Genomic DNA, 23,263 nt, shown 5'->3' on the forward strand with positions numbered 1-23,263 from the left:
TTCTTCATTTATTGCTGTATCTCGGAGGAGGGTTTCCGAGCCAAAAAAAAAATGAAATAAATTCCTTCGCTACTACTGTGGTGGGCACAGTCAACACAAGCAACATATTTAACCTCAATTGAAACGGGCGACCCCACAAAAGATTCCCGGTGCGCGAAATCGCGCCGCTGTTCGATAAGATAGATTCGCGCCCTTGTTCTTGGTAGCGCATCCACCATCATCGACTACGCCTCCGTGAGTGTGCTGTACGCACCAACACATGTGCGAGTGCTCACACTCGGACAAAGGCAGCATTAATAATAATATGAATAAATCAGTACGCGAACGGTCGCGCAAACAACGCATCGCAACCGCCGATGGTGGTATGGTGCTGCTGCTGATTATCAGCTGATTCGCAAAGCGAAAGAAGATTCGTTTATCACGCCCGGGTAGAGTACTCCGATCCGGTGTTAGACGCCCATTCGTAACGCTACTGCTGCAGCGAGCAGGAAAGAAACCTCGGTTTTGGGCCCCCTTCTCCCTTGTCAACACCATTCCCAAGGACATTCCCGGGCATATCACAAAATGTTGTCCAGTAAGTATTACTGTTCTTCTAACACACACATACACACGCCCAGTTAAAGACACCTGTAGGAACGACGCAATTAATCCAGCATCCGTAATATGTCTGTGTGTGCGTGTTTTTTTTTTTTTTTTCATTTTCGTTTACGCCCAACTCCTCTTGTTCTAGAGCTTGTGAGCGACTTTGGTGAGCTGCCGGTGTCCCAGAAGGCCCTGCTGGTAGCGGCCGGTGTCGGCAGTATCGCACTGCTATCTGCCGGTGGTTATCTGGTGAAGAAGCGGATCGAAAACACTCCACCGAAGCAATGGCGCAAGGCGGGCGAGCTGGCCGAGCTGTACGTGTACCCGATCAAGTCCTGTGCGCCGATTATCATGCAGCAGGTCGACTGTGCGGACCTTGGACCGCAGCGCAATTTTCTGCGCGATCGCATCTTCATGGTAACTAACCCGTCCGGGGCCTTTGTCACGGCACGGATGAAACCGAAGATGGTGCTGATACAGCCCCGGTTTGATGAGCGGTACGAGACAATGTTCCTGACCGCACCCGGTATGCCGGAGTTGCGGGTCGATGTGCGTAACCTGGCGGCAGGTCCTGCTGGGTCGTCCGAGTCGGAAACCGGGGACTCCGTCCGGAGTACGGTGTGGGGTGAAAGCGTGCCAACGGTTGACTGTGGTAATGAGGTAGCTCGTTGGTTTTCACGCTATCTGCTCGATAAGGAGGAAGGGTACCGGTTGCGGTACTATCCGCTGCCGTACACTAGCCGCCAGAGGAACGGTAGCGATACGGGTTCGCTGCAGGACGAAACGAGCTACATGCTGTTTAATGAGGCGAGCGTGACGGACCTGAACCGCCGGCTCGACAACAAGGTGACGGTGCTCCAGTTCCGGCCGAACTTTGTCGTCCGCGGACCGGAAGCGTACGCGGAAGATCGTTGGCGCTGGGTACGGATCGGGGAGGTGGTGTTCCGGTACGAGATACCGTGTCTGCGGTGCGTCTTCACCACCATCGATCCAACATCCGGTGTGGCGCATCCGGATAAGGAACCGTTGCGGACGCTCAAGCAGTAAGTAGCTCGTTGATAGATGTATTAAGTCGGCTATTTTAAGTACGGTCTCTCTCGTATCCATCTTACAGATACCGTCAGAAGCCGGAGTACGGTGAATCACCTGCCCTCGGCATTCATCTTGGATTGCGCCGTGCCGGCACAATCAAGGTGGGCGATCCGGTGTACTTCGCCTAAATCCGTTTTCTTTCGTTTCGATTTTCGGGAGCTCACACACACACACAAAGACAGGACCGTACAGGGCGTACCGTATCAGGGTTGATAGCCGTGTGATAGTGCATTTAAATTAAAAATAAAGCATAAAAAGCATACAAACACACACACTTCCTGCCTGGCCTTTTTGGTGGTTTCGAACCGGGGGGGTTTCGCTCAGCCGACGTACACGGTGTCACCGAGCCCGATCGCACCGAGCGTCCGGATGCCCATCTGCATACCGACGACCGGTGAGTTGCCCAGGCCGGGCTTGAGCCGATACTTCCGGAGTGTGGTCAGCGGTTCCTGGGCCGGATTGCTGATACCCGTTTCGGGATCGACGTTCGTAAACAGGCATCTGAGACAGAAGAAAGTGAACCGATTAAAACCTCACACACACACAGGCGGTTGGTACATAAATTATCGTGCTTAGGTAAGGTAAAGAATTGCAGCGCAGACGATAAGCTATCAACAGAAGACATTCAGAGGACGAAATGATAAGGGTGATAAAAGAGCACAGTGAGGCGAGTACACATAGCGCCGCGTATTGCACACGATGTCTCAATTTACCCGTGTATGATAGTGCGCGCCACCCCGCCCGGAAGGAAGGCATGAAAGACAATTGAAAGATGGATGAGCGATAAGCACTTGGTTGTTTCTCCCACCCCTCCTCCCAGGAGACAACCGCGTGCGTGCGTGTACGGTCAGGTGATGCGCTTACCTGGTGCATGGTTTCACGTTCCGGTAGACGGTATCCCCGATCCGGATCCACTTCCAGTCATCCTCCTCGAAGGCACTCGGTCCCTTTACCAGTATGTTCGCCCGGTACTGAAGCGCCGGAACCGGTTTCTCCAGCCGTGTGTTTACATCCGCTACCGACGCTTCCGACACGAGCATATAGCTCGTGGCATCGTGCAGCGCACCGGAATCACGTGCCGTCAGCAGTGTGTGGATCCGGTTCTTTTCCCGCACCGGGCGGGTAGGCCCCTCCAGCGGATAGTACACTAGCCGGAGGCCAAAATCTTCGCTCAGCAGGAACCGGGACAACCATCGGGCCACTTCCTCCCCACAGTCAACTGCCGCGACCGGTTGATCCCACACGGAAAAGTTGCCCGGTACGGTTTCGAGCAATTGCTTCACGTTCACCGCGATATCCATCATGCCCGGGGCGGACAAGGTCATCCGTTCGTACCGCTCATCGAACGCGGGCTGTACCAGCACCAGCGTCGGATGCGACCGGCCGGTAATAAACTTTCCGTCCGCACTTTTCACAACCATAAAGATACGGTCCCGCAGCAGCCCGAGCTGCGGTCCGATCGGTGAGCACTGGAACTGGCGTACCCGTACGGCACCGCACGATTTGATCGGATAGATCCACAGATCGGACACTTCGCCAACGCGGTGCCATTCGGTGGGTGGTTGCTGCTCGGCCCGGTACTTTAGCAACCGGTACACACCGTACCCGACCGCCGTCACCACACCGACACCGGCTGCCACCGCCAGCAGCTGACCGGCCGTCGGTTTGCCGCCCGCTCCACCCGCACCATTGTTCAGCAGCTCTAGATGCAGAACGGAAACTCCTTGGTTAGTGTGCGTCACGCAGATTGGGAAACGGGGAATGAGAAATGGCGATGAGTGGAGAATGCGTTATATGAGCCAGCTCCGTACGAAATGTAAATGGAATGTTGTTATTCTTGGTGGGCACTTACTGGATAGCATCTCCTCCGACAACCCGTCCGCTTCGCGATGATGCCTAAAAGTGAGCGGTATCGAGCAGAAATCAATCATTAATACTTCCCAGCAAAACGGGCCAGACGGTGAAAAGGTTCGAGCCACCACACTCTACTACTGGGAGAGGGACAACAAACGTTTTGGGGCCCAAAAGCTCCGCTAGGAACAACCAGACCCAACAATGAGGGAGAAGTGGGATAGGGGGAGTTGGGATGGTGGAGAAAACCACCCAGTAAAGCACCCAATCAGTAACTGTCAACAGTACGGTACCGCAACGATAAGAGACACGGCCATTCGGTGGCCCAAGTGTGTGCGTTCGGTGCTCATCACCCCTCTCGGTTTTTTTTTCGTGGGATAACGTTTGATAAGGCATTTACTCACTTTTTCCTAGTCTTTTCGCTAATAAAAGACGCTAATCAAAAACCCACTGCCGTGCCTGTATGCGTGTGTCTCAAGGGCTGTTTCGTGCTCCGGCGGTGTGTAGGTGTTAATGAACGGCACAAATTCTAGCGGTACTCCAGGGCAGAACACACGGTACGGACCCGTAACATACTGGATCAGAGACGATTGCTCCGACGGTAGCTAAAATAGAGCCAACAAAAAACTGGAAAACGATCAATAATTTTGGAGGTGAATTTTCACCCCCTTTTGTTACATTGTTTTGTTCGGTTACCCGGTCATGCTTTTCACTGGTTTCTCCCGTTCTGTTTGTTTACTTTCCATCGAGCGATTTTTTTTGTCACGCCGTTCTTTCACGCACATTTGCTATCTCGCTCTCGCTTGGAACATTTTTGCCACGCATCATAACTGTCAAATTTGACCGTTGCATACATTCACATTTGTATGCTGCTGGGATGAATTGTTAGTTGAATTTTGTTTTATTTATCAAAAATAGTCTGATTTGGTTGTAAAAAAATATTTATCATTTTTAAACAAAAAATTTAACCAAAATTTACGAAAAACTCGCACTCAAATATGCAATGTAACGCGTTACATACGTTACGCCGCGGCATGTAACCGCTAACCGCCCACATTGGTATAAAAATTTAAACCCCACTGACAGCTGCTGTCAAACTGGTCGCGCGCTGTCAAAAGCTCGCAGCTGACCGCAGCAGCAGCAAAACGCATTCCAAAACAAGAACCGACCTCGATTCAAGCTTTTCCAGCGCTCGGAAGATACGCACTTTTTTCGATTCTACGCCGTGGCCGTTCTCGCTGGTTCCCGTTACTTTTGCGGTTAAATCTTGGTGTCTGTTACCCAAAACATAGAGGTTATCTAACTCGAAGGGAATGCGAAATCGAAATGTAAAGCTGGCGGTGTAATAGCAAAAGCAATTAAAAGAATAGCTACAGAACGGAGGAAAAGCAGAAAAGAAGCTGGTCAGGAAGCGACAAGCACAAAAGAAACCTCAAGTTGCAATAACAAACAACAACAAACAATCGCCAGCCAAGAAACAAGTCAACCAGCCCGTCGGTTCCGGTCGGACGGATGTAGCTAAAAATTGTTTCCTTTGTTTTGTTTTTTGAGCGCCGTATGTGTCAGGCGCCGAGATTTTCCACGACGCAACCAACCGGGGCGGGTGCAACACTTCGAACCATTGTTTTGCTCGGCTGGTAATCAGTTCCATTTTGGGATTTGTTTGTTTGTGTAGTGGAATTGGTTTCGTGTGTGTGAGTGTTTTTTGTTTCATTTCGGTTTTGCCGTTGTTTGCGTGCGTGTGTGCGTGCTCGTGTACGCATCCGTGGTTTGTTATGCTTTAGTGCGAGCCGTTCGTCTAAAAAGATAAGCAATTTCCGCTTGCGGACTTGTGTGTGCGTGTGCCTGAGTGCCTGTGTGCACACCCAGGGCAAGGTTAGGGAAAAGGGCAAAAACCGCACTGCAATAGCAGCACTTGCCTGCCTACCTACACACAATTACAACGCATTACAACGAGCCAACGAGAGAGAGAGAGAGAGTGAGAGAGAGCTAAAGGACAAGAATACACGGTAAGAACATTGCAACAGTGACATTGCTAATTTTTATTCTTTTATTAAATTTTAGCTGCACAACACCATGCACCAAAAACCAATCTTCCAATGTGTCGTGTGTGGCACAGGGCACAAGCATCTCAGTAGAGCTTGTAACACATATTCTTACATACAGCGGGCATTAGTCATCGCGTGTAGAAGAAGGTTTACAACGGCCGTCTGAATAGCGGTGAAAGATTTCTACCAGTCAGACGTTCATTACTAGTTCCAATCTTGGTTAGGGCGGACGGAACGAAAAAGTGTAGCTCCGACAGTAAGGCTAGCCGTTGGAAGTAATTTGATCCACGCGAGAGCGAGTACTCCACAACCCAGATACCACCCTGTACAAACACACTGCATTGCTAGGGCTTTGATCTGTCGGTGTAGGTTGCTCGAGATAGCAACGAGCACTGTAGTAACCAGCACCCAGGGTGAGGTTAATTAGATTAATGAGCTCGATCCTCATATCTGGACCCGCGCGTCATACCAGATCTCGTTGTACACTTCGATAAGAAACCACACGGGTTGACTCATCTGCGAGTGTCCCATTGCTAACATGTGTTCTCTCTCTCTGTCGTTCCAGTATTTAGTGTCGGTCGGACAAACATCAGGGGGTCAAAATGCCGATCCTGTTCAGTATGATCGCACGCGGCCAAACCGTGCTGGCCAAGTACGCGGACTGTGTCGGCAACTTTACCGAGGTGACGGAACAGATCATCCCGAAGATACAGCTGAACGATCACAAGCTTACCTACCTGCACGGCAACTATCTGATCCATTACATCTGCGACAATCGCATCATCTATCTGTGCATTACGGATGATGTAGGTGTTTCTAATCTGGAACGGTATAGAAGTTGTTGGCTAACCGATCATTTACACATTTTTTTTTTTCGTTCGCTTTCTAGAAATTTGATCGCTCGCGTGCATTCCTGTACCTGCAGGACATCAATGAACGGTTTATCTGTATGTATGGGCTTTCGGTTGCCACCGCTATTACGTACGCCATGAACACCGAGTTTGCGCGGACACTGGCAAGCCAGATGCGGGCAATGAACGAGGGCCAGCAGCAGGACGAGATAAGCCGCGTGAACGGGGAGATCGGTGAGCTGAAGGACATTATGGTGAAGAACATCGAAAACATCACGAACCGCGGGGAACGATTGGAGCTGCTCGTTAACCAAACGGAAAACCTTCGCAATAATGTACGTCTTCCGCTTGTTTTTTGCTCTTCATTTATTAACGACTGCTTTTTTTTTTTGTTCGTGCCTTACAGTCAGTGACATTCCGGCAAACGTCGCGCAATCTGGCCCGCACCATGTTCTGGCGCAACATGCGCATGTACTTCCTCGTGACCGCCATACTGCTGTTCGTGATCTACGTGATCGTGAGCATGGCGTGCGGTGGACTATTGTGGCAGAGCTGCATCAACTCGTCGGCACCACCGAAACAGCCACCGGCGGGCGGTTTGTAAGTGGGTGAGCAAAATCCTAGAGTGTGGGAGGCAGGATGGCGGTGTGGGGGGAGGGAGTGTGGTGTGGAAACGGTCAACACACACGGGTTAGGAGTTATGCTAGAAACACTTTGTTCCTCGCAACAAAGTAGACGAAAATCAACACACATACACATAAACACGCGTTACAGTATAGCTTGAAGACATGTATTTCTGTTAGTTTTGTTTTTTTTTTGTTTGTTTTATATATATTGCGAGGATTGCTTTTTTAAACCTCTCTTGCATCCAATCCACCCCTTCCACCCCTCGCCCACCTCCCACTCGGTACACGGTGATTGGCAATTGTGATTGGCAAGAGCTTTCGAATTAGAAGGGGGAAAAAATCAAATTTAACGAGAACAAAACCGTACAACTTCCCCATTCCATACGCAATACGGGGTAGTCGAAAAGCGGAAACACACGTAAGGGTTATATTTAGTTTTTCGTGCCTCTTTTTTTTTGTTTATCTATTTTTTGTTCTAATATTTAAACCCGGACTCGAACGGATTGCTTACTGTGTGGCTCACTGTCGTGGCAATTTAATTTATATCGCGAGAAGCGATAAAGAATGCAAGAAGAAAACACAAATCCTATGCTTTATTATTTTCACGTTCCACTGCCTTTTAGTTACATGTGATATAATGCATCGATACACAGAAAAAAAGGCTTATCGGCACAGGCACATTTTTGGCGCACACGGTGCGAAAAAAACGAATAAAACACGGGCGCCACAAGAGCAAGAAATCGCGGTTTAAAAAATAATACGAACGAATATTCTTACACCCATTTCCCTTATTACATACGTGTAAAGTGTGTGCGAACAAATGGGAATATACGCTGAACGGGGGTTAACAATTCCGGTTGACGAGAGCAGAAAGTTCCATAAGTATTGAGTGTGCGAACGAAATCTAGTTTAGAGAAGCGTATAAGCAAATTGTTAGCGAAACGTACGTTGAACCTGGTAGTGCGAAGGACTCTTGATTCTAATTATGATGCTGATTCTAGTGTTTTTTGTTTTCGTTTTTTTTTGGTTTTATTTTGTTAAATCGTGTTTTTTTTTTACATCTAATTGTACGGTGCGGAACGTGAATGAGGAACCCTATTTTTTTGTTTTGTTTCCCCCCCTCCATGGAACAGGAATACAATACTAAGAAATGATCTGAGACTTTTATGCGGTAAAACGAAACGAATATATATATATATATACATATACATATTAACAAAATATAGCAGGCATCGTGGATTTAAAAGATTTTAGCTTGTTCAGTATAATGCCTATTTCTTTGCATTTTCTTCTACAGTAGTCCGAAGCATTTTCTCGTTACATTTTACACTTACCGTACCTACGGCAGGGTAAATAGAGCGTAAGCAATGTGTTAACAAATACCAAACTCCACCAGCCGCCCATTGTTATCCCTGGAAGAATGTTGCTTTCGATGCTTAACGCTCCCTCGCCCAATCCGAGCACGAAATGCACCTGTGCCGCGCGCAGGGACACGCGCGATGCATAATGGTGAATGGGCGAGCTGCAGTTGCAAGCGAGCGGTGCGAAAATAATACTTCATCAAAAGTAAAGTTCCCCTGGAGAGGTTTTGCTTCGCACTCGTCGGTCGTTATAAGTTACAGGGTTTTCCATGTTTCATGGATAGGTGTGAAATTATGTGAAAGCCGAAGTATTTTCATTAGACTGCGATATACACGAGAATTACACCATTCTAATTGTCCATAAGAATTTAACAATTTTCGAGGTTTTGATTAAACAATCTGTACCTTTATTAGGAACATAGGCATGTCGTGTCGAAGAGAAGTGACTGAGCAAGCACCTGAGAGGTCTTGGAGGAAGGAGGAAGTAAGGAGCTCCTATCAGCTCGAGTTTCGAGATTGTACGTATGTCGATATGGCGCCCCTTACGTGGGGCCTCTTTGTCTTGTACTCCTCCTTTTAACTGAACACCCTTATACTCCTCCCACTGTTTGATTCTCCACTGTGGAAGAGAGGAATTTCCTTAAACCTCAGAAAATATGAAGATTTCTTACCTGTTTTTAGACCCCGATCCCGAAGACGAGATATCTGGTACGTCAAGGTCTTTTGAGTGCGAAGATGTATTGTTTATGTATGTGGAGGCTTGGGGTCTCCTCAATTGACAGCGAAGAGCTTCTCTAGATGACGCAGTCTTTTAGGTTACGCGATGTTCTTGGATAGTTCTTCGATATCGAGGTCTCTTGAATTACGTGGTCTCTTGGTAGACAACTCGGACAAGGACTTTTAGAATTCATAAAAAACGAATCTCATTAGATGCTCTTTTACGCTAGGAGACACTTAATGGTCGCTCACATAACATAGTTACATCTCAAACCAAGGGCGGAACATAGTTTCTATATGCAAACTAAGCAGCTGTTTGGGGCTCCATTCATATTGACAGAGGAGTATCTTCCTTTAACCAAGGTTTAGGGTCCTAGAAATCTGGATCATTTAGAATGCCCTATCATGCAATTTCGTACTCTGACTCTGGCCAAGCCAGCAGATTCGTCGTGTCAGAGGCCTCCAATTTTTACTCTGCTTAGGTCCTCCACTCTTAGGTGCTTAGGTGGGGCGGTCCGGTGGCCGAGGCGATAAAAGGGCCGGTCTTCACAAACAGGACCGGGGCTCAAATCTCATTCAGACCGCCTCCCCGTACGCAGGTCTGACTACTTTCTTCTTCTTCTTCCCTGGCACTACAACCTCGAGAGGCCTCGGCCTGCCATTTCTGGCTTTCTGTGATTAGATTCACCCGTAGCAAAGTAGTCAGCCCTGCGTACGGGGAGGCGGTCTGGATGGGATTTGTACCCCGGTCCTGCCGTGTGAAGACACGCGCCGGTATCGCCTCGGCCACCGGACCGCCCCAAACTACTTTGCTGACTACTTTGCTACGGGTAAAATCAAGTCACAGAAAGCCAGAAATGGCAGGCCGAGACCTCTCGAGGTTGTAGTGTCAAGGAAGAAGAAGAAGAAGGACCCTCCACGGAGCTTGATTCGCCACAGTTTCAAACTGTTCACAATCAGCGTAACTAACCAATCTGACGTTTGCTCAATCAAAGTGCAAGGATTTGTTACAATTCGTACGGTTATGAGCAAGTCTAGCCTTGCTGTTTGACCCGGTAAACCCTGTAACGTGAGGGAGGATTGGCCTAAGGAATGAGAAAAAAGGGGTTAAGATGCAACGGGGTACATGAATAGCAGGAAAATCATGCTCGGAAAAGAGGTCACACTGGAGTATGGCATACCAGCCACCCACACATCCACAGACACGCAGCGAGATGTCGATTTTGGAGGGAAAACGATACGCCCATCCGCTCCACGCCCTTTCACGGGGAAAAATTAACCAAAAAAAAAACCGATGGTTGACGTTGGCAGACAAATAGTTGCATAATTGGCTTGGGGCAAGGGCAGCCACAGAAAAGGAAACGGAAACGGAGTCGCACACGAGGTTTCCTTGACTGATGCAGCCATTCGCTACTTTACGCCGGTTGCACTCGAGAGCGCGTGACTCGGTCGCTGACATCGGTCGTCGGGTTTGAAGTGTGCATCCTTCCTTTACCACCGGCGAGACACGAGTTGGAGTGCAGTTTTATGAAATATTCAGTGCTCTACAGCAAGGGGACGAGACTTCCGGGCCTCGGGATCTACGCGAAGCAGTTATCTGCTGTAAGCAAATAGCGCCTGCCATGCACCCCCCATTATCTGGATGCGGGGGGGAGTCCTTTATTGTCTTGGGTTGTTTGTCTCGGGTTGCCATTACGCTCGGGTTTTACTGTTGAAGTGTCGGTCGGGAACGAGGACACGAGATTGGAAGTTATTGCGCCTTTCCTGGGCACACGATAACTGTTAAGGGATCGCTGCTGAGATCTTCCTTTACCAGATTGTTTACTTCCGACGCAATTTAGAGTTCTCCGTGTTCGGAAGGATAATACCATTATCATATTGCCTAGCCTAACCTAGACTCTACGATATCCTATCTCGGCAACGGAAGACATAAACTGCGTGCTTTGTTACACTTTTAGCCACAGTCTGGAGAGGGTTCACTCCAGCTGGAGTGACGCGTTGGAACTCCGCGACCCCTTTTGTTTTGCCCGTGCCGCTATTGCGTTTCGGCTGTGACGACATACGTCCACGGTATGTTTATTATCTGCGTCACGGGAAAATCGTCCGTGCTAGAATGGGGAGGGGGGGGGGTAGGAGCGTGCCCAAAGAAAGTGGGCCAACATTGGGCACGGTTGGAAATTCCCTTCGGCATTCGACATAGACAAGTCAGTTGCCATTTTTTTTTTTTCTTTGCTGGGGGAACAGCTCTCAGTCGGCATTCGTCCCGTCGCCCAGCACTGCGATATTTGTATATACTGCTCCACAACTCGGAGGGTTTTATTCTTCAAACATCCACGCTGGGAGATCTAAACAAAGCAGATCCGAGCAATGTTGTTTACACGAATGTTCGCATGCCCAGCATGTGAAATCGACATCCGGCGTGTCGAAATTGCAGATGTCTGGAAGAAAAGGGCCTAGAAGCTAGCCTAGAATAACGCTAAGAGAGGAATAACCTCCGACTTTCACATGTGCGTGACGACTTCACGCACGATTATAATAGGTCTAGACGCGTCGTATCGGTATCCGAAGCAATGCTGTTTTCGTAACTCATCGGTTGGCCGTTGGTTTTTCCATACCAACGATTCCTGTCCAGAAGTTTTATTGCTATGATTTACGATACCCCGCACCGCAGCGGATCGTCAATTCGATCGTTAATGGGTGCTGCTGCTGATGTTGGGCTCTCACCAACGTTAAGAGCGTACTCCGTCCGACATTCGTTACGGCATGCTGGTTGTTTGGGTATGTGATATGAATGACAGAGGCGCTCAAGAATTTCGGCGCATTATTTAGGTGATGTTGGTGGTGGTGGCGATGGTGCGCAAGTCACGCATTTTCCGCGTTTGTGGGAAAAAAAGCTGAATGAGGGGACAAAACAATTCCTGATGGCAGGGAAAATTCTCACCAAACAGAACGAGTCCGGTACTCATCGCTGCTCAACTACGCCGTGAACTACAGCAATAAACAGTCGTCGGTCCTGTGATGTCTCGCGTATATGGAGTCGTAAGTGGGATAGTTGAGTTGCGATGAGCGAGAAAAGGACATCAACACCACTATACCGAAGCGAACGGGGTCCCGGGATGTCGACAAGGGAAAACTGTCGCTTTTCACACGCGGGACAACGCGCGTTCCCTGCGTGCTCATGCATAAACATTTCATTCTCGTCCGGAGTCTCTCTCTCTCTCTCGCTATCTCGCTCTTCTTCAATATCTCATTCACCTCTCACTTTCTCTCTACTTCAGTTGGAAAATGCATGCTCACTTAAAAACAAGTCACAAATTTTCCACTACAGCTTCCAGTATTCTTTCGCTCTCTCTCTCTCTCCCGATTCCCTATTACACACGCGCAATCGCTTTTCAGGTGTTTCCTTTTGTTTTTGCCCCGAAAAGGTTTCCCTTCGCTACTGTTGGAGGGAAACTCGACGCTTTTATGCGGGCGCCGTTGTTTCCTTTCGTTTTTCACGTTGCTCAGGTGAAAATTTTCTATCCCCATGACCGGTGCCATTTCGCGCTCTCTCTCTCTCGAGCGCGCTTTACGATGGTACTGAGCACTGTTGTTGGTGTAATCTCCCTGCTCGTTCTGTGCGAGCGAGTGAGCGCGCGCTCTATCCCGCTCAGGCACACCGTGCCGTCAGTGTGTCTGTTTTGCCCGAGGGTGTTTTGCCCGGTTGCGCTGTGGATGCACTTGGCCCTGGGGTTTGCCCGTCGCGGTACGGCACCACGGAACCGCTCACCAACGATTCAGTACCCGTTTGCGCGCGTGATACGAACCAGAGGCAGCATCACTCGCACCAGCCCCAGGTTGACAGACGGTTTTCGGCAGTGTGGTCGGTGTCGTCGGGGATCGTATGTGTAGGACATCCTGGTCCTACCTACCAGCGGGCACCGTCACGGCCGGGCGTCCCTTATCGTGCCGGAGAGTTCCCGTATGGCCGCAATCAAACAACAGCCTCGATCAACGCACATCCACAAACACACACACCCAGATCTCAAGAATCGTCGGCGCCAGGTATATTGAAGGTGTTTCGCTAGTGATGTCCCGGTGCCGTGTGTGGGACATCTTTCCTGGAGGACTTTTTGCGTGAAGTTTCACAGACCGAATAGCGTGTGTGCGTGTGCGTGTGTGCATAGGTGTGGACATCTATGAAGAATGCTCTACACCTGGTGGACGATGTGATCCTTCCAAGTGCTGTCCCAGTTTCTTACATCCTTTCGCCGTCGAAGAAATTCTGAGAACTCCCTCCTACGAGAGCAAGTGTTTTTTTTCGCAAGTTGACCCGAAAGTGAAAGTGCAAGAGTGAAAGCCCTCCATTCTGAAGGTCCAACAAAACAATAAGCCACACATTGGAGAGCAGCCGAGTATCGGTGGAATTAGGTTTTTTTTTTCGGGGAAGCATCCAGCGAAAAGCCTGGGAAATTTCATCTCGCAAGCAGCATCTCTTCACGCCTTTTTGGGCGGTAACTCTCGGTCTCTCGTTCGCACTCTCGTGCATTCGCTTCGCGCATCTTCAAACTTCAGTGTGGTGGAATTTGTTCATTGACATCGTCCACCGTCCCGTTTCAACTTTCGCGTCCGTACCACACCCTTCCGCAATTCCCTGGCAGAGCGTCCTGGAGCTATTGAAGAAAACGATTACTACCGGATTTGACGCTGTTTTTTTTTTGGGTGTTGTTTTTTGTTGAAGAGAGGTTTTATATTACTTTTTGCTAGCAGTCAAAAACAGAAGTACACTTACATTAGGTGTCAGAAGTTCGGAATCCTAGGTTCCACGTTCTCTGGGGCGAAGTAGTTGATGTCCGCTGTTTGCTTACGAAGCCAACGGCAGCAATAGCTTGATGTTTGATACCACACTCAATAGCAGATGAATCGTCGGCACTCAAACACCGGAAGGATGGCAGGATATTGCACTTAGTGAGGCCGTCAGATAGTGAAGGTGATGCGAGTTAGGAGGACGGTGAAAAGCAATTTCTCTACCCAACACCGGGACGAGCCAAGTGCGAAGGATGTAAGGATCCGGGAAGATATTGCAGGAAACAAGAAGAAAAAAAAATCAGTACTACACAGACTTCATAATTGATTCATTTTTCTCCCCAAACATCCTCGCGTATTTGCTCAGTGAGCCCCTGCAGTAAGTTGGGTGAGCGCGCGCGTGCAACGTGTGGTCTAGGGCGCGGTAGAAAGTGAGAGTGAACATCACCCGGTTGTTGCCAATGTTACGCTAGGCCGTGCATATCCCGCCAGTATTGTGTGTGTGTTCCAGTGGGTTAGAGAGGATACGTTCCTAACGCGCTCAGCACACTCGACACAGTCCCCTTCCTCAAGAAGCGCAGGATGGACAGTTCGCCGGACCTGTCGCTAAAGTTGCGACGCGGGTCGAGCGATTCGCGGGAATCGTTCTACATGGACTTTGCCCAGGGCATCGACTCCGACATCGAGGACGTCGTTACGATGACATCCGGTGGTGCTGGAGGCATACCATCGCCATGCTCGCTACCACCCGCCAGCCTGCCGGAAGTGGTGACTGTGCAGCCCACCAGCACCAACCAAACCAACGTCATACTGGAGGAGGAAGATCATCTGATCGAGGAGGAGGAAGAGGAGGAGGAGGAGAAGAAGATGCTGCCAAAGGAAACGGTCGGGATGGAGGAGCCACCAGCAAGACCGGAAGCGGTGAACAACCTGCCGGATGAGAGTGGAGTGTACGAGTTGCCACCGATTTCTTCCTTCCCATCGCCGCTCCATACTCCGGCCAGCCTGCTCGTACCATTGCCCGCGCTGGACATCGACATCGAAAGGTAGGTGGTCCTGCACTGTACCCGCCGCATGCACTCATCCATCCAAGCGCACACGAGCATACTCCGGCTCCGGCGATCGAGCCAATCGTGCAAACATTATTACGACCTCTCCGTCCGCCCCCGTGTGGCTAATCCACACGGAATCGGATGAGCAGATGATTATATGAGCCAGATTTATATGAAGACAATTGCTCTCAATTGCACTAAATGTGTATGTGACAATTTAGCAGCCCCAGAGCGCTATGCGCTATCACTAACGTTTCGACATCGTTGCACCGGGCACGGGCAGGCAACCGTTACATAGAAATTGCATCTCAAGCAGAACCATCGAGATCCGGTTGTGTAAACGGAACTACCACGAAATACTTCGAGACTCTAGATGCTCCTAGTAGGTAGGTCCCCGGAAGCCATTAAGCTTTTTTTCTAAGGAGGATGTGATCCTGGACGAGCCTTGGTGCCGGATGGCGCTCTAGACTGCACTCACAAAAACACTCCTCCAACACAACCAAACAGGAAAAAAGTTTTTAATTGGCTTAAAACTCCAAAATGGAAAAGGCCTCCGGTCGGTCGCTCCCACTCGCCATTCCCGTTCCAGAGAACTGATGTGTCGTCCATTAGTGGGATTAAGTTGCAGGTTTCGCCGGGTGTCTCCCGGTGTGGTTGCAGCTTTCTTTTTTTACATTCCGTCGCAACGAATGTCGCCGGACGGACAGCTGGCAAACAGCAACAGGTACGGCACCGGACACGTATCCTGTACAAAGCACTGTGCAGCATTACTCGCGGATCGACCCGAAGGTATCGCGCACGCATTAGATAATTGAATCGGATACCGTGTCACCGTGGGTCCGGTGCCGATGGTTCGCTCTTACGCTAATTGATTCTTTTTCATCCTGCAATCGCCAGGCGGAGATGGGTTTCGCGTTCCAGTGCGAGAGCCAGTGCGTGTTAGTGACGCACTTTTGTCTGTAAACACACACACAGACACACGCGGATAAACGCTTCCATTGCATAACTCAGATGCTCAACTGCTTGCATCCGGAATCTGTGGACAACGATTGTTGTTTGATTCCTCCGTTTGCTGCAGGGTTAGGAGGGTGATAGTAGCCCGGCGGAGGGACAGTAACACCACAACCATATGGTGTCCACGCTCGCCCGGCGGGGGGGGACCGCGCTGGCTGACTGTCCGGCCTTTATAGAATAATTGCCCCTCACTAGCAGCAGGTGACAGAGTGCCGTGCCGTGAATGCTTGGAGGGTGATGTCGATCGGTAGCCGGGATCTGAATGCGCTGATTTGCTACTACAAATGGATGTCAGGATGTCAGATTTTGGGCGCCATTAAGCACGCGAAAGTGGGTAGGGCGCTGTCCACTGCATTAGGGAAGACGCCAGAAAGGGGACAGAAGAAAGAGACATAAATTTGATATTGGATCCCGAGGTCGCCACCCAAATGTAATGCTGCGTATGCTTCGTGGACCGTAAGTTATGTTTGCGAAGGAAGATATTTGTTAGCGGCTAGTGCGGATCCCGAGGGATGACCGGGACCTTGAGAGACAGCAAGATTGTGCCCGGTCGGTACTCGGGCGAATAAAAATTAATTCATACCGGCCCTGGCAAGCGACGAGTGCAAGAAGTTCTTCGTTTTTCTTGTTTGCTGTCCACTCGCTGCCTGCTTAAAGCGCGGGGAGGACACTGCCCTTATGCTAATCGTGATGGGACGACCATTAGTGACGGGCCATTTGCATCCTTCGAATTGAAGTGCTGTCGAATCTGTGCCTCTCGGGTGAAGAGCCGTGGCGATTGTCAATCGCCAATTGGTAGTGTCCGGTGACGGTCGCGCGTGTGTCTTGAGCAGTCCTGTGTGCAGCGTTATCTTCTGGAGCCATGCTCCAGCTGGTACAACTTCGCAGTAGTTCGCGATCGAAACCGGTCATCGCTGCTGCGTATCGGTATGCTTAGGTTCGCTTAGTACCATGTATCCCTCAGACTTCTAACAGTGTGCATCCTTTTGATCCCGTCCCATTCCAGAGATTCTGTTGGGTTGCCACCACAGCCGATCATGCCATCGCCCTCGGTACCACAGAATGCTATCGTGTCGCCGGAAACGTTCAGCACGCATACCTCTCCAGCACCTTCGCTGCATCAGCTCCCGATCGGACGTCCCCTAAGCCCGCCCCATCCACCACCCTGCCATGAACCTCTTCCACCACCACCGCCACCACCTCCACTTCATCCACCACCGGCAGTGTTGACGACCGGGGCGGACTATCCTTCGCTATCCTCCGTACAGGAGCTCGGCACAACCGACGGGGACGGTTCGCGCAACGGCTCATCGTTGGGCATGCAGAGCAAAACACCGACCCAGCTCGGGTCTTCGTCGACCTCGTCCTCCACAGCGTTTCGCACGCTTCACACACCAACGTCAAGCGGCAAAGCGATTGGCGCAGTACCGCCGGCATCAGGCCCGATGCTCGTACCACTGCCGCTGTCCGGTTCGGGCACGGTGTCCGGTGCGGCTGACTCGGTTCACTCCACACACCGACCGGCCCATCGACTGTCGCAGCAATCGCTAGCAACACCGGCCAGCGGTCCGGCTAGTCAGACAACCACCACCACCCATCAGCACCTGTCCGTGCTGTACCATTCGCACCATCACCATCTCCATCCGATCCTGACCACGAACCGGCGCCCATCAAGACTACCCGAACCGGTGTACTATCCACCGCCGCGCGAAGTGAAGCCGTAAGTACTTCCTATCCTGTCACCAGATACCCGTCGTGCAGGGCCTGTGTCGCTTATGTTGTGTTGGTTTTTGTTCTCGTGTTTGTACGTTTTTGCAGTGGTGAAGCCCTCGCAACCACGTTGTCCGCCCTGTACGGTAAGCTGCTCGTCGTGATGGGTATCGCTTTCCCGATGGCGGAAGTCATCTCCACCTACATTCCACCTTCCTTCTACGAGGTAAGCCAACGATGTCGACGCTCTGTCGCAGAGATTTGATGTGTGTTTGTGTGCGTGCGTGTGTTTTGTTACAGGGCTTCTATCTATACCTGTACATCGGTAGCATGGTGTTTCTGCTGTTCATGTACACGACACTGCTCTGGGGCAAACCGAAAATGCCACCCGTCTCACCGGTGAAGAGTAAGTATTGGTAGCCACCAGTGCTTATCAGTGATTGCATCTTCCGCTTCTCTGCTTCTCTGTCATCGCAGAGCAAACGATAGCTAGCACCAAGAAGGTAATGCACCGCACCAGTACTACCTGCTCGACGGACAGTGGCGAACAGTCGGACAGTGAGGATGAAACGATTAGCTCCAGTCCGAAGATTCCGGTGCAGGCACGCCGTATGTCACTGTCTGCCGGTGCCGCCTCACGGCTCCAACACTTCGGCAGCTTCTATTTGCGCATGGGCGCGGTCGGTAAGCATTCCCCAGCAGTTGGTGAAGTCTTCAATATAGCTGACACGTTTCTTCCCCTACCCATCCTTCCGGCAGCATTCGGTATCGGTAGCATGATCTACTCCGGATTGGAATTCGGTCAATACTTTGAGCTGGAGCGCAACACCAAGTGCCACAACGTGCTGCTCGCACTGACGCCGGCCACCCGTATGGCCTTCATCTTCATACAGATGTATTTCATCTTTCTAAACAATGAGGTATTTTGAGCACACGCTGTGATCGATCGACGATTTTCACTCTCTCCCATCTCTCGTTGTTTCCCCACAAATCAAGCAAATCAAGGTGTATCGGCACAAGATCGTTGCCCGGTTTGGACTGATGCATATGATCGGTACCAACCTGTCGGTGTGGTTCTCGGTGTTGATACAGGAAACGAAGCACGAAATATTGACGTTCTACAATCCGGAGAATCGTACGCTGCGCATCTCACATCGGTTGGGTAAGTTTTCTCTATAATGTTGTTATCGTTTCTGCAAATCTAAGTTAACTCGCTTCTCTGTGCAGGTAACAAGATGATGCCACATCCAGTCGAAACGGTAGCACATCTACGGGTCGCCCGAGGTCTGAAAGGTCCTCACAACATCTTCGAATGCCGACGGTCAAACATTATCGGTACGCTCGTGCAGGATGCATCACCATTTCTCTTCCCGTGCACCATTGAGTACTCTCTGATCTGTGCCGCCATCTTGTACGTGATGTGGCGCAGTATTAGTAGACCGCAGAACGAACAACCACAGAGACAGGAAAGTTTGCATCCGATGAAGCGTTCCCCACATCACTACTCGGTTGACTGTGCCGGTGCACATAAGGGATTGTTTATCGGGATACTGATTCTGGTGCTGACCATCATCTCACTCATCCTGTTCTTCGTGCTGATATCGCGTCCCGAGTTTGTTAGTCTCGCCGTTACCGAGGTGAACATATGCGAACTTACGCTGTACGGCACGACAACGGCGGCTACGCTTATCGGGATGTTTCAGGTGCGCCATATGCAGTACGATGCGTTCCGTAGCTTCAGCCTGGACGATATCCTGCTCGTCGGTGGACAGACCGGTTCGTTCCTGTACAGCACCTTCACCGTGATTGGGGGACACTTTACGATGCGACGTGATACGGTGCTGGTGCTAATTACGGCCCTTGCCTCGCTGGTCGAAACTGCCTGCCAGACAATGTTCATACTGGATGCGAGCCGTCGTTCGGCCGCCACGCAGGAACACATCCGCAAGAAACCGGGCCGGGAGATAGTGACCTTTCTGCTGGTGAGCAATCTGGCGATGTGGGCCATCAACACGCTGGAGAAAAGCCGTGCCGAATCGCACCCGATACAGCTGCACTTTTACGGGCTGTGGGCGTGGACGATCATAACGCACGTGTCGATGCCGCTCGCGATCTTCTACCGCTTCCACAGCACGGTCTGCCTGTGCGAGATCTGGAAACGGGCGTACAAGATGAAGCCGGCGTACATGTAGGGTCGTGCGAGTGCTTGGCCCTGTCCGGCACGCGTGTCGAGGATATGTGCCAGGCGCACGGACGAACCGCCGGCCGTCGAGGAAACGGTGGCTGGCTGTAGCGGTGTGGCGCAACCGATCACACCGACATCCGCTAGCGTACCGCCGCCTCAGGATTCTGCCTCCATCGATCTGAACGCGTATCTGCGCGTCTAGGGGATGCAGTGGAGCAAGCACAACTTGAAAAGCACATCAAATATGAGGATTAGTCGTATATGAGGCAGTTTTTTTTTAAACTACTGCTCTTAACGTCAGTTAAGGAGTTTTTTGACATCACCACAGGTTCGATTGGATCTCTCGCCGATGAAGAAATAAGGGTCCAGATTGTGCGTGATGCTGATGGAAGTTATTCGACAAACGGCCCACCGACGATTCTTCCAATCTTTTATACTACACACGTACTACGTGACCTGCGAATGGCATGTAACGCAGATGCCGGTGTGCATCAATCCTGAGACCATGGTTTTATTGGAACGAAATACGCGACGGGAACACAACCGGGATAGAGGTGGTTTTTTTATAGCAACGGTAGTCGATTTTTTAGATACATTTTGTTCACAGCCAACGGGTGCGCAATTTTTGGAAGGAAACTTTTTTATATGCATATATGTGTATCGAATTGTAGTAGTTAGGGTTAGGTCTGGGGTACACGCTCGTACACGTATTACACGAGTGTGGTCACCGTAACGCAAGCAGTGTGTGTGTGTGTGACGTCCAGTAAATGAAATCGGTAAGCGTCCAACAGTGTTGCTAATCTCATACTATCTGCGTACAGGTGTGTAGCTGTTAACGGGGTGGAGACACCAAAGGATATACTCAAAACTCATACTCTGATAAAGAAAATCAAATGTCAAAACCGTCTATACCGTCTATATAAATGTTCGGTGCCAAACAATTTTGTCCAACAAGCAAAACAAACTCAAACTCAGTGTCAAAGCAAATCAAAAGCAAAAACCAACGTAACAATTAATCAACTATAGATAGCGGATGGATGGACGAGTACTCCGTAATGGTCACTACTACTATAACTTCCTGCCAGTAAGCGATGTTTTATAAGGGTGATTTTTAATGGTAGTCGAAGAAGTGGAAACTGTTTTAATCGTTTATTTATACAGACATAGTAGGAAAATGGTGCCACCAGCTGGGGACAGTATTACTGATCTGGTCCGAACATGGCGGAGACAAACTTTTGAAGATTTTTGACTTGCGTAGTAGCTTCCTCTAGTAGCATCCAACCTCACCATCGTCATCTACGTTAAGTAATTTCATTGATGGATCACGCACGCATTCGCCAAAAACACACAAACATACACCCAACGAGCACGATCGATCGATTAGTTTGCGTGTGTGTGCTAAGTAGGTTAAGAATATCGGAAATACCGACCGCTGCGGATGGTACCGTGGTACGAAGAAGCGTGATAAGTTAGCGTTTCAGAAGCTAAACGTTGCTGTGTGTCGCATTGTGTTAGTTTTTCTCTCGTCTGTTGCTTTTCGCGTGCCAAGAGGCAAAAGTCACGCCAACCAAACATAGCAAGCAAAACATCAAACACGGCGTAAAAGGCACATGTGCGTGTCTCGGGACCGGGAAAATGCGGAAATTCTTCCGTGCTGAGATCATCGCACCAGACGGGTCTCGGCGTGTTTGGCCATCGTTGTCACTTTCATTTTCGTCGAAGTCACGTGCTCTGTGCTCGGCTTTTTGTTGTTGAGGGAAACCGTTTGCTCACTGCATCATAGTTAAGGTGCAGGTTGATATTATGACTAGTTGAAGTAGACGGATAAGAACAAACAAACGCTTATTTATATACGTAGAGCATTCTGATCCTGATGGTACATTCGCTTCCCATCTGCATGTCAAAAACAAAACCAAACCAGAAAAGCACATACCTACTATGTACACGCCACTCCTATTAACCCTTAACCGCTATCAATCGTTGTCTTTTCTTGCCAATGCAAACAACCCCGGTACTGTGTGGGCAACATTTTCGTGTCTCCTTTTGTGTGCATTATCGGGCGCTTTCCTATGGCGGGCGACGATCGTATCTAGCCATACTCTCAAACTCATTGCTAATCTTATAACTGTCAAACGCTCACTATAGGCGACATACACGTACCGACACCAAACAAACAAACACCAGGCACACACACACATGACTCTCGTTTAGTAGCTTAAGACTAAAGAACGTGAAGGGGGTCGGGGGGAAAACACGATGCTGTTAAAGTGGTTTTTGAATTCCGTTTAAATTCTTGAAAAATTTATTATCCTCCTCTCGCTTATAGATGAAAGAAAAAATCGAAACAAAAAAGAAAAAGCCAATGCAAGAAATGACAATTAAAAACAACGGAAATGAAGGTGAGATAAAAATTTAATTGGAAGAAGGATAGAGAGAGAGAGAGAGAGAGAGAGAGAGAGAGAGAGAACTGTTCCATTTGGTTGCTGTGTCGATCAGTTAGAACAACAACAAAAAGGCAACAATCGATTAACTTGTTTGTTACATTTTACAGCCATATACGTTGTGCGTTCGGGGAATGAAAAGGGGAAAAAGAAAAGCCAACAACAAAAAAAAAAAAAGGGATGCGAAACATTTGTGCTAATTTGTGCCATTAATTCTGCCATGTTTGTTTTTGGATTTTGTATCATTCTTGACACATTCGGAAATCGGAACTCGCGTTCCGAGGGAAAACGGCGAAACATTCGGTACAGTGTTTCCGGCAAATGCAAACAAAACATATATAAGTATAGATATAGGTCTTCAAACCGATAGAATCCAGTCGGGTGTTCAGGCTTCGATGTTCTTTTTATATATGTATACTATGCGTATGTTACTGGGATACTTTTTAACACGAAAACACGAACAGCCATGTTCCGGTAGAGAATATTATCGAATAAAAACAAAACAAACAACAAATCAAAACGAAACTCAATAAAAGTCTACACAAACTCTACGACGGCCATTTTCGGGATTTTGCAAAAAATAAACCGAGACAGAAAACTTATCGTACTAATTGCTGTACTTGCTGAAGATTTTATTTTTTCTACTTTGAATTACATCCAAATGCTCACTCAAGGGTTAATCGCATACAGAGATCCTGCTTTTCTCGGATTTGTTTCAACTTTTCGTCCACGGTACTTGAAGCGGGACGAGATGTCGTACTGCGAGACGCAGCCAGTATCGATAACAAAAGACCATCCGTACAAGTACACTAATCAAACCTCGTTATATTTGATTGTTAGTTCTCAAGTGTCATTCCCCAAACACAAATCCTCTTGGTTCGAAGGCTCGTGTTCGCTTTGTGGGGGAAGCTTGTTTAAGGGGGAGAGGGGAGTCGTTTTGTATGTGTA

At 49.3% G+C, this 23,263-nt stretch overlaps 4 protein-coding genes across 14 annotated transcripts; 3 read left to right on the forward strand and 1 right to left on the reverse strand.

The window, feature by feature from the left end:
* Positions 1 to 310: 310 nt before the first annotated feature.
* LOC118507912 (mitochondrial amidoxime reducing component 2) lies at positions 311 to 1,946 on the forward strand. Its single transcript, XM_036047211.1, has 3 exons — positions 311 to 574; positions 731 to 1,625; positions 1,697 to 1,946. Exons 1-3 carry the CDS (start codon positions 565 to 567, stop codon positions 1,800 to 1,802), a joined length of 1,011 nt encoding a protein of 336 aa, XP_035903104.1. The 5' UTR covers positions 311 to 564; the 3' UTR covers positions 1,803 to 1,946.
* On the reverse strand, positions 1,871 to 4,344 carry LOC118507895 (mitochondrial amidoxime reducing component 2-like). Of its 6 annotated transcripts, none has more exons than XM_036047165.1 (5): positions 4,222 to 4,344; positions 3,930 to 4,152; positions 3,527 to 3,570; positions 2,539 to 3,397; positions 1,871 to 2,175 (listed from the first exon to the last, which is right to left on the reverse strand). In XM_036047165.1, the coding sequence occupies exons 3-5, from the start codon at positions 3,534 to 3,536 to the stop codon at positions 1,995 to 1,997; spliced, it is 1,050 nt and encodes a 349-aa protein (XP_035903058.1). In that variant the 5' UTR covers positions 3,537 to 3,570; positions 3,930 to 4,152; positions 4,222 to 4,344; the 3' UTR covers positions 1,871 to 1,994. The 6 variants fall into 6 exon arrangements, with proteins under 6 accessions (XP_035903058.1, XP_035903079.1, XP_035903068.1 ...); XM_036047186.1 differs by having other exon boundaries at positions 2,539 to 3,376; positions 4,222 to 4,343; XM_036047175.1 differs by having other exon boundaries at positions 3,930 to 4,130; positions 4,222 to 4,288.
* A 289-nt stretch (positions 4,345 to 4,633) lies between these two features.
* Positions 4,634 to 8,315, forward strand: LOC118507981 (vesicle-associated membrane protein 7). 2 transcript variants are annotated; one of them, XM_036047341.1, is made up of 4 exons: positions 4,634 to 5,534; positions 6,139 to 6,379; positions 6,463 to 6,759; positions 6,831 to 8,315. In XM_036047341.1, the coding sequence occupies exons 2-4, from the start codon at positions 6,176 to 6,178 to the stop codon at positions 7,026 to 7,028; spliced, it is 699 nt and encodes a 232-aa protein (XP_035903234.1). In that variant the 5' UTR covers positions 4,634 to 5,534; positions 6,139 to 6,175; the 3' UTR covers positions 7,029 to 8,315. The 2 variants fall into 2 exon arrangements, with proteins under 2 accessions (XP_035903234.1, XP_035903244.1); XM_036047351.1 differs by lacking the exon at positions 4,634 to 5,534 and adding an exon at positions 5,600 to 5,986.
* Positions 8,316 to 12,809: 4,494 nt separating this feature from the next.
* On the forward strand, positions 12,810 to 22,926 carry LOC118507562 (proton channel OtopLc). Of its 5 annotated transcripts, none has more exons than XM_036046188.1 (9): positions 12,810 to 13,172; positions 14,281 to 14,959; positions 16,986 to 17,699; positions 17,798 to 17,915; positions 17,990 to 18,095; positions 18,167 to 18,373; positions 18,449 to 18,609; positions 18,686 to 18,851; positions 18,917 to 22,926. In XM_036046188.1, the coding sequence occupies exons 2-9, from the start codon at positions 14,496 to 14,498 to the stop codon at positions 19,879 to 19,881; spliced, it is 2,901 nt and encodes a 966-aa protein (XP_035902081.1). In that variant the 5' UTR covers positions 12,810 to 13,172; positions 14,281 to 14,495; the 3' UTR covers positions 19,882 to 22,926. The 5 variants fall into 5 exon arrangements, with proteins under 5 accessions (XP_035902081.1, XP_035902089.1, XP_035902074.1 ...); XM_036046196.1 differs by having other exon boundaries at positions 12,810 to 13,089; XM_036046208.1 differs by having other exon boundaries at positions 12,813 to 12,964.
* The last annotated feature ends 337 nt before the right edge of the window (positions 22,927 to 23,263 follow it).

Source organism: Anopheles stephensi, chromosome X (genome assembly GCF_013141755.1).
Source record: "Anopheles stephensi strain Indian chromosome X, UCI_ANSTEP_V1.0, whole genome shotgun sequence".
Lineage (NCBI taxonomy): Eukaryota > Metazoa > Arthropoda > Insecta > Diptera > Culicidae > Anopheles > Anopheles stephensi.

Coding starts and splice junctions, on each gene's coding strand:
- LOC118507912 (XM_036047211.1), top strand. Junction 1,626..1,696: donor CCGTTGCGGACGCTCAAGCA/GTAAGTAGCTCG, acceptor TCCATCTTACAG/ATACCGTCAGAAGCCGGAGT.
- LOC118507895 (XM_036047149.1), bottom strand. CDS start 3,605: ATGATTGATTTCTGCTCGATACCGCTCACTTTTAGGCATCATCGCGAA. Junction 3,398..3,526: donor GTCGGAGGAGATGCTATCCA/GTAAGTGCCCAC, acceptor ACACTAACCAAG/GAGTTTCCGTTCTGCATCTA. Junction 2,176..2,538: donor AACGTGAAACCATGCACCAG/GTAAGCGCATCA, acceptor CTTCTGTCTCAG/ATGCCTGTTTACGAACGTCG.
- LOC118507981 (XM_036047341.1), top strand. CDS start 6,176: ATGCCGATCCTGTTCAGTATGATCGCACGCGGCCAAACCGTGCTGGCC. Junction 6,380..6,462: donor ATCTGTGCATTACGGATGAT/GTAGGTGTTTCT, acceptor TTCGCTTTCTAG/AAATTTGATCGCTCGCGTGC. Junction 6,760..6,830: donor CGGAAAACCTTCGCAATAAT/GTACGTCTTCCG, acceptor CGTGCCTTACAG/TCAGTGACATTCCGGCAAAC.
- LOC118507562 (XM_036046181.1), top strand. CDS start 14,496: ATGGACAGTTCGCCGGACCTGTCGCTAAAGTTGCGACGCGGGTCGAGC. Junction 18,096..18,166: donor ACCCGTCTCACCGGTGAAGA/GTAAGTATTGGT, acceptor CTGTCATCGCAG/AGCAAACGATAGCTAGCACC. Junction 18,374..18,448: donor TTTGCGCATGGGCGCGGTCG/GTAAGCATTCCC, acceptor TCCTTCCGGCAG/CATTCGGTATCGGTAGCATG.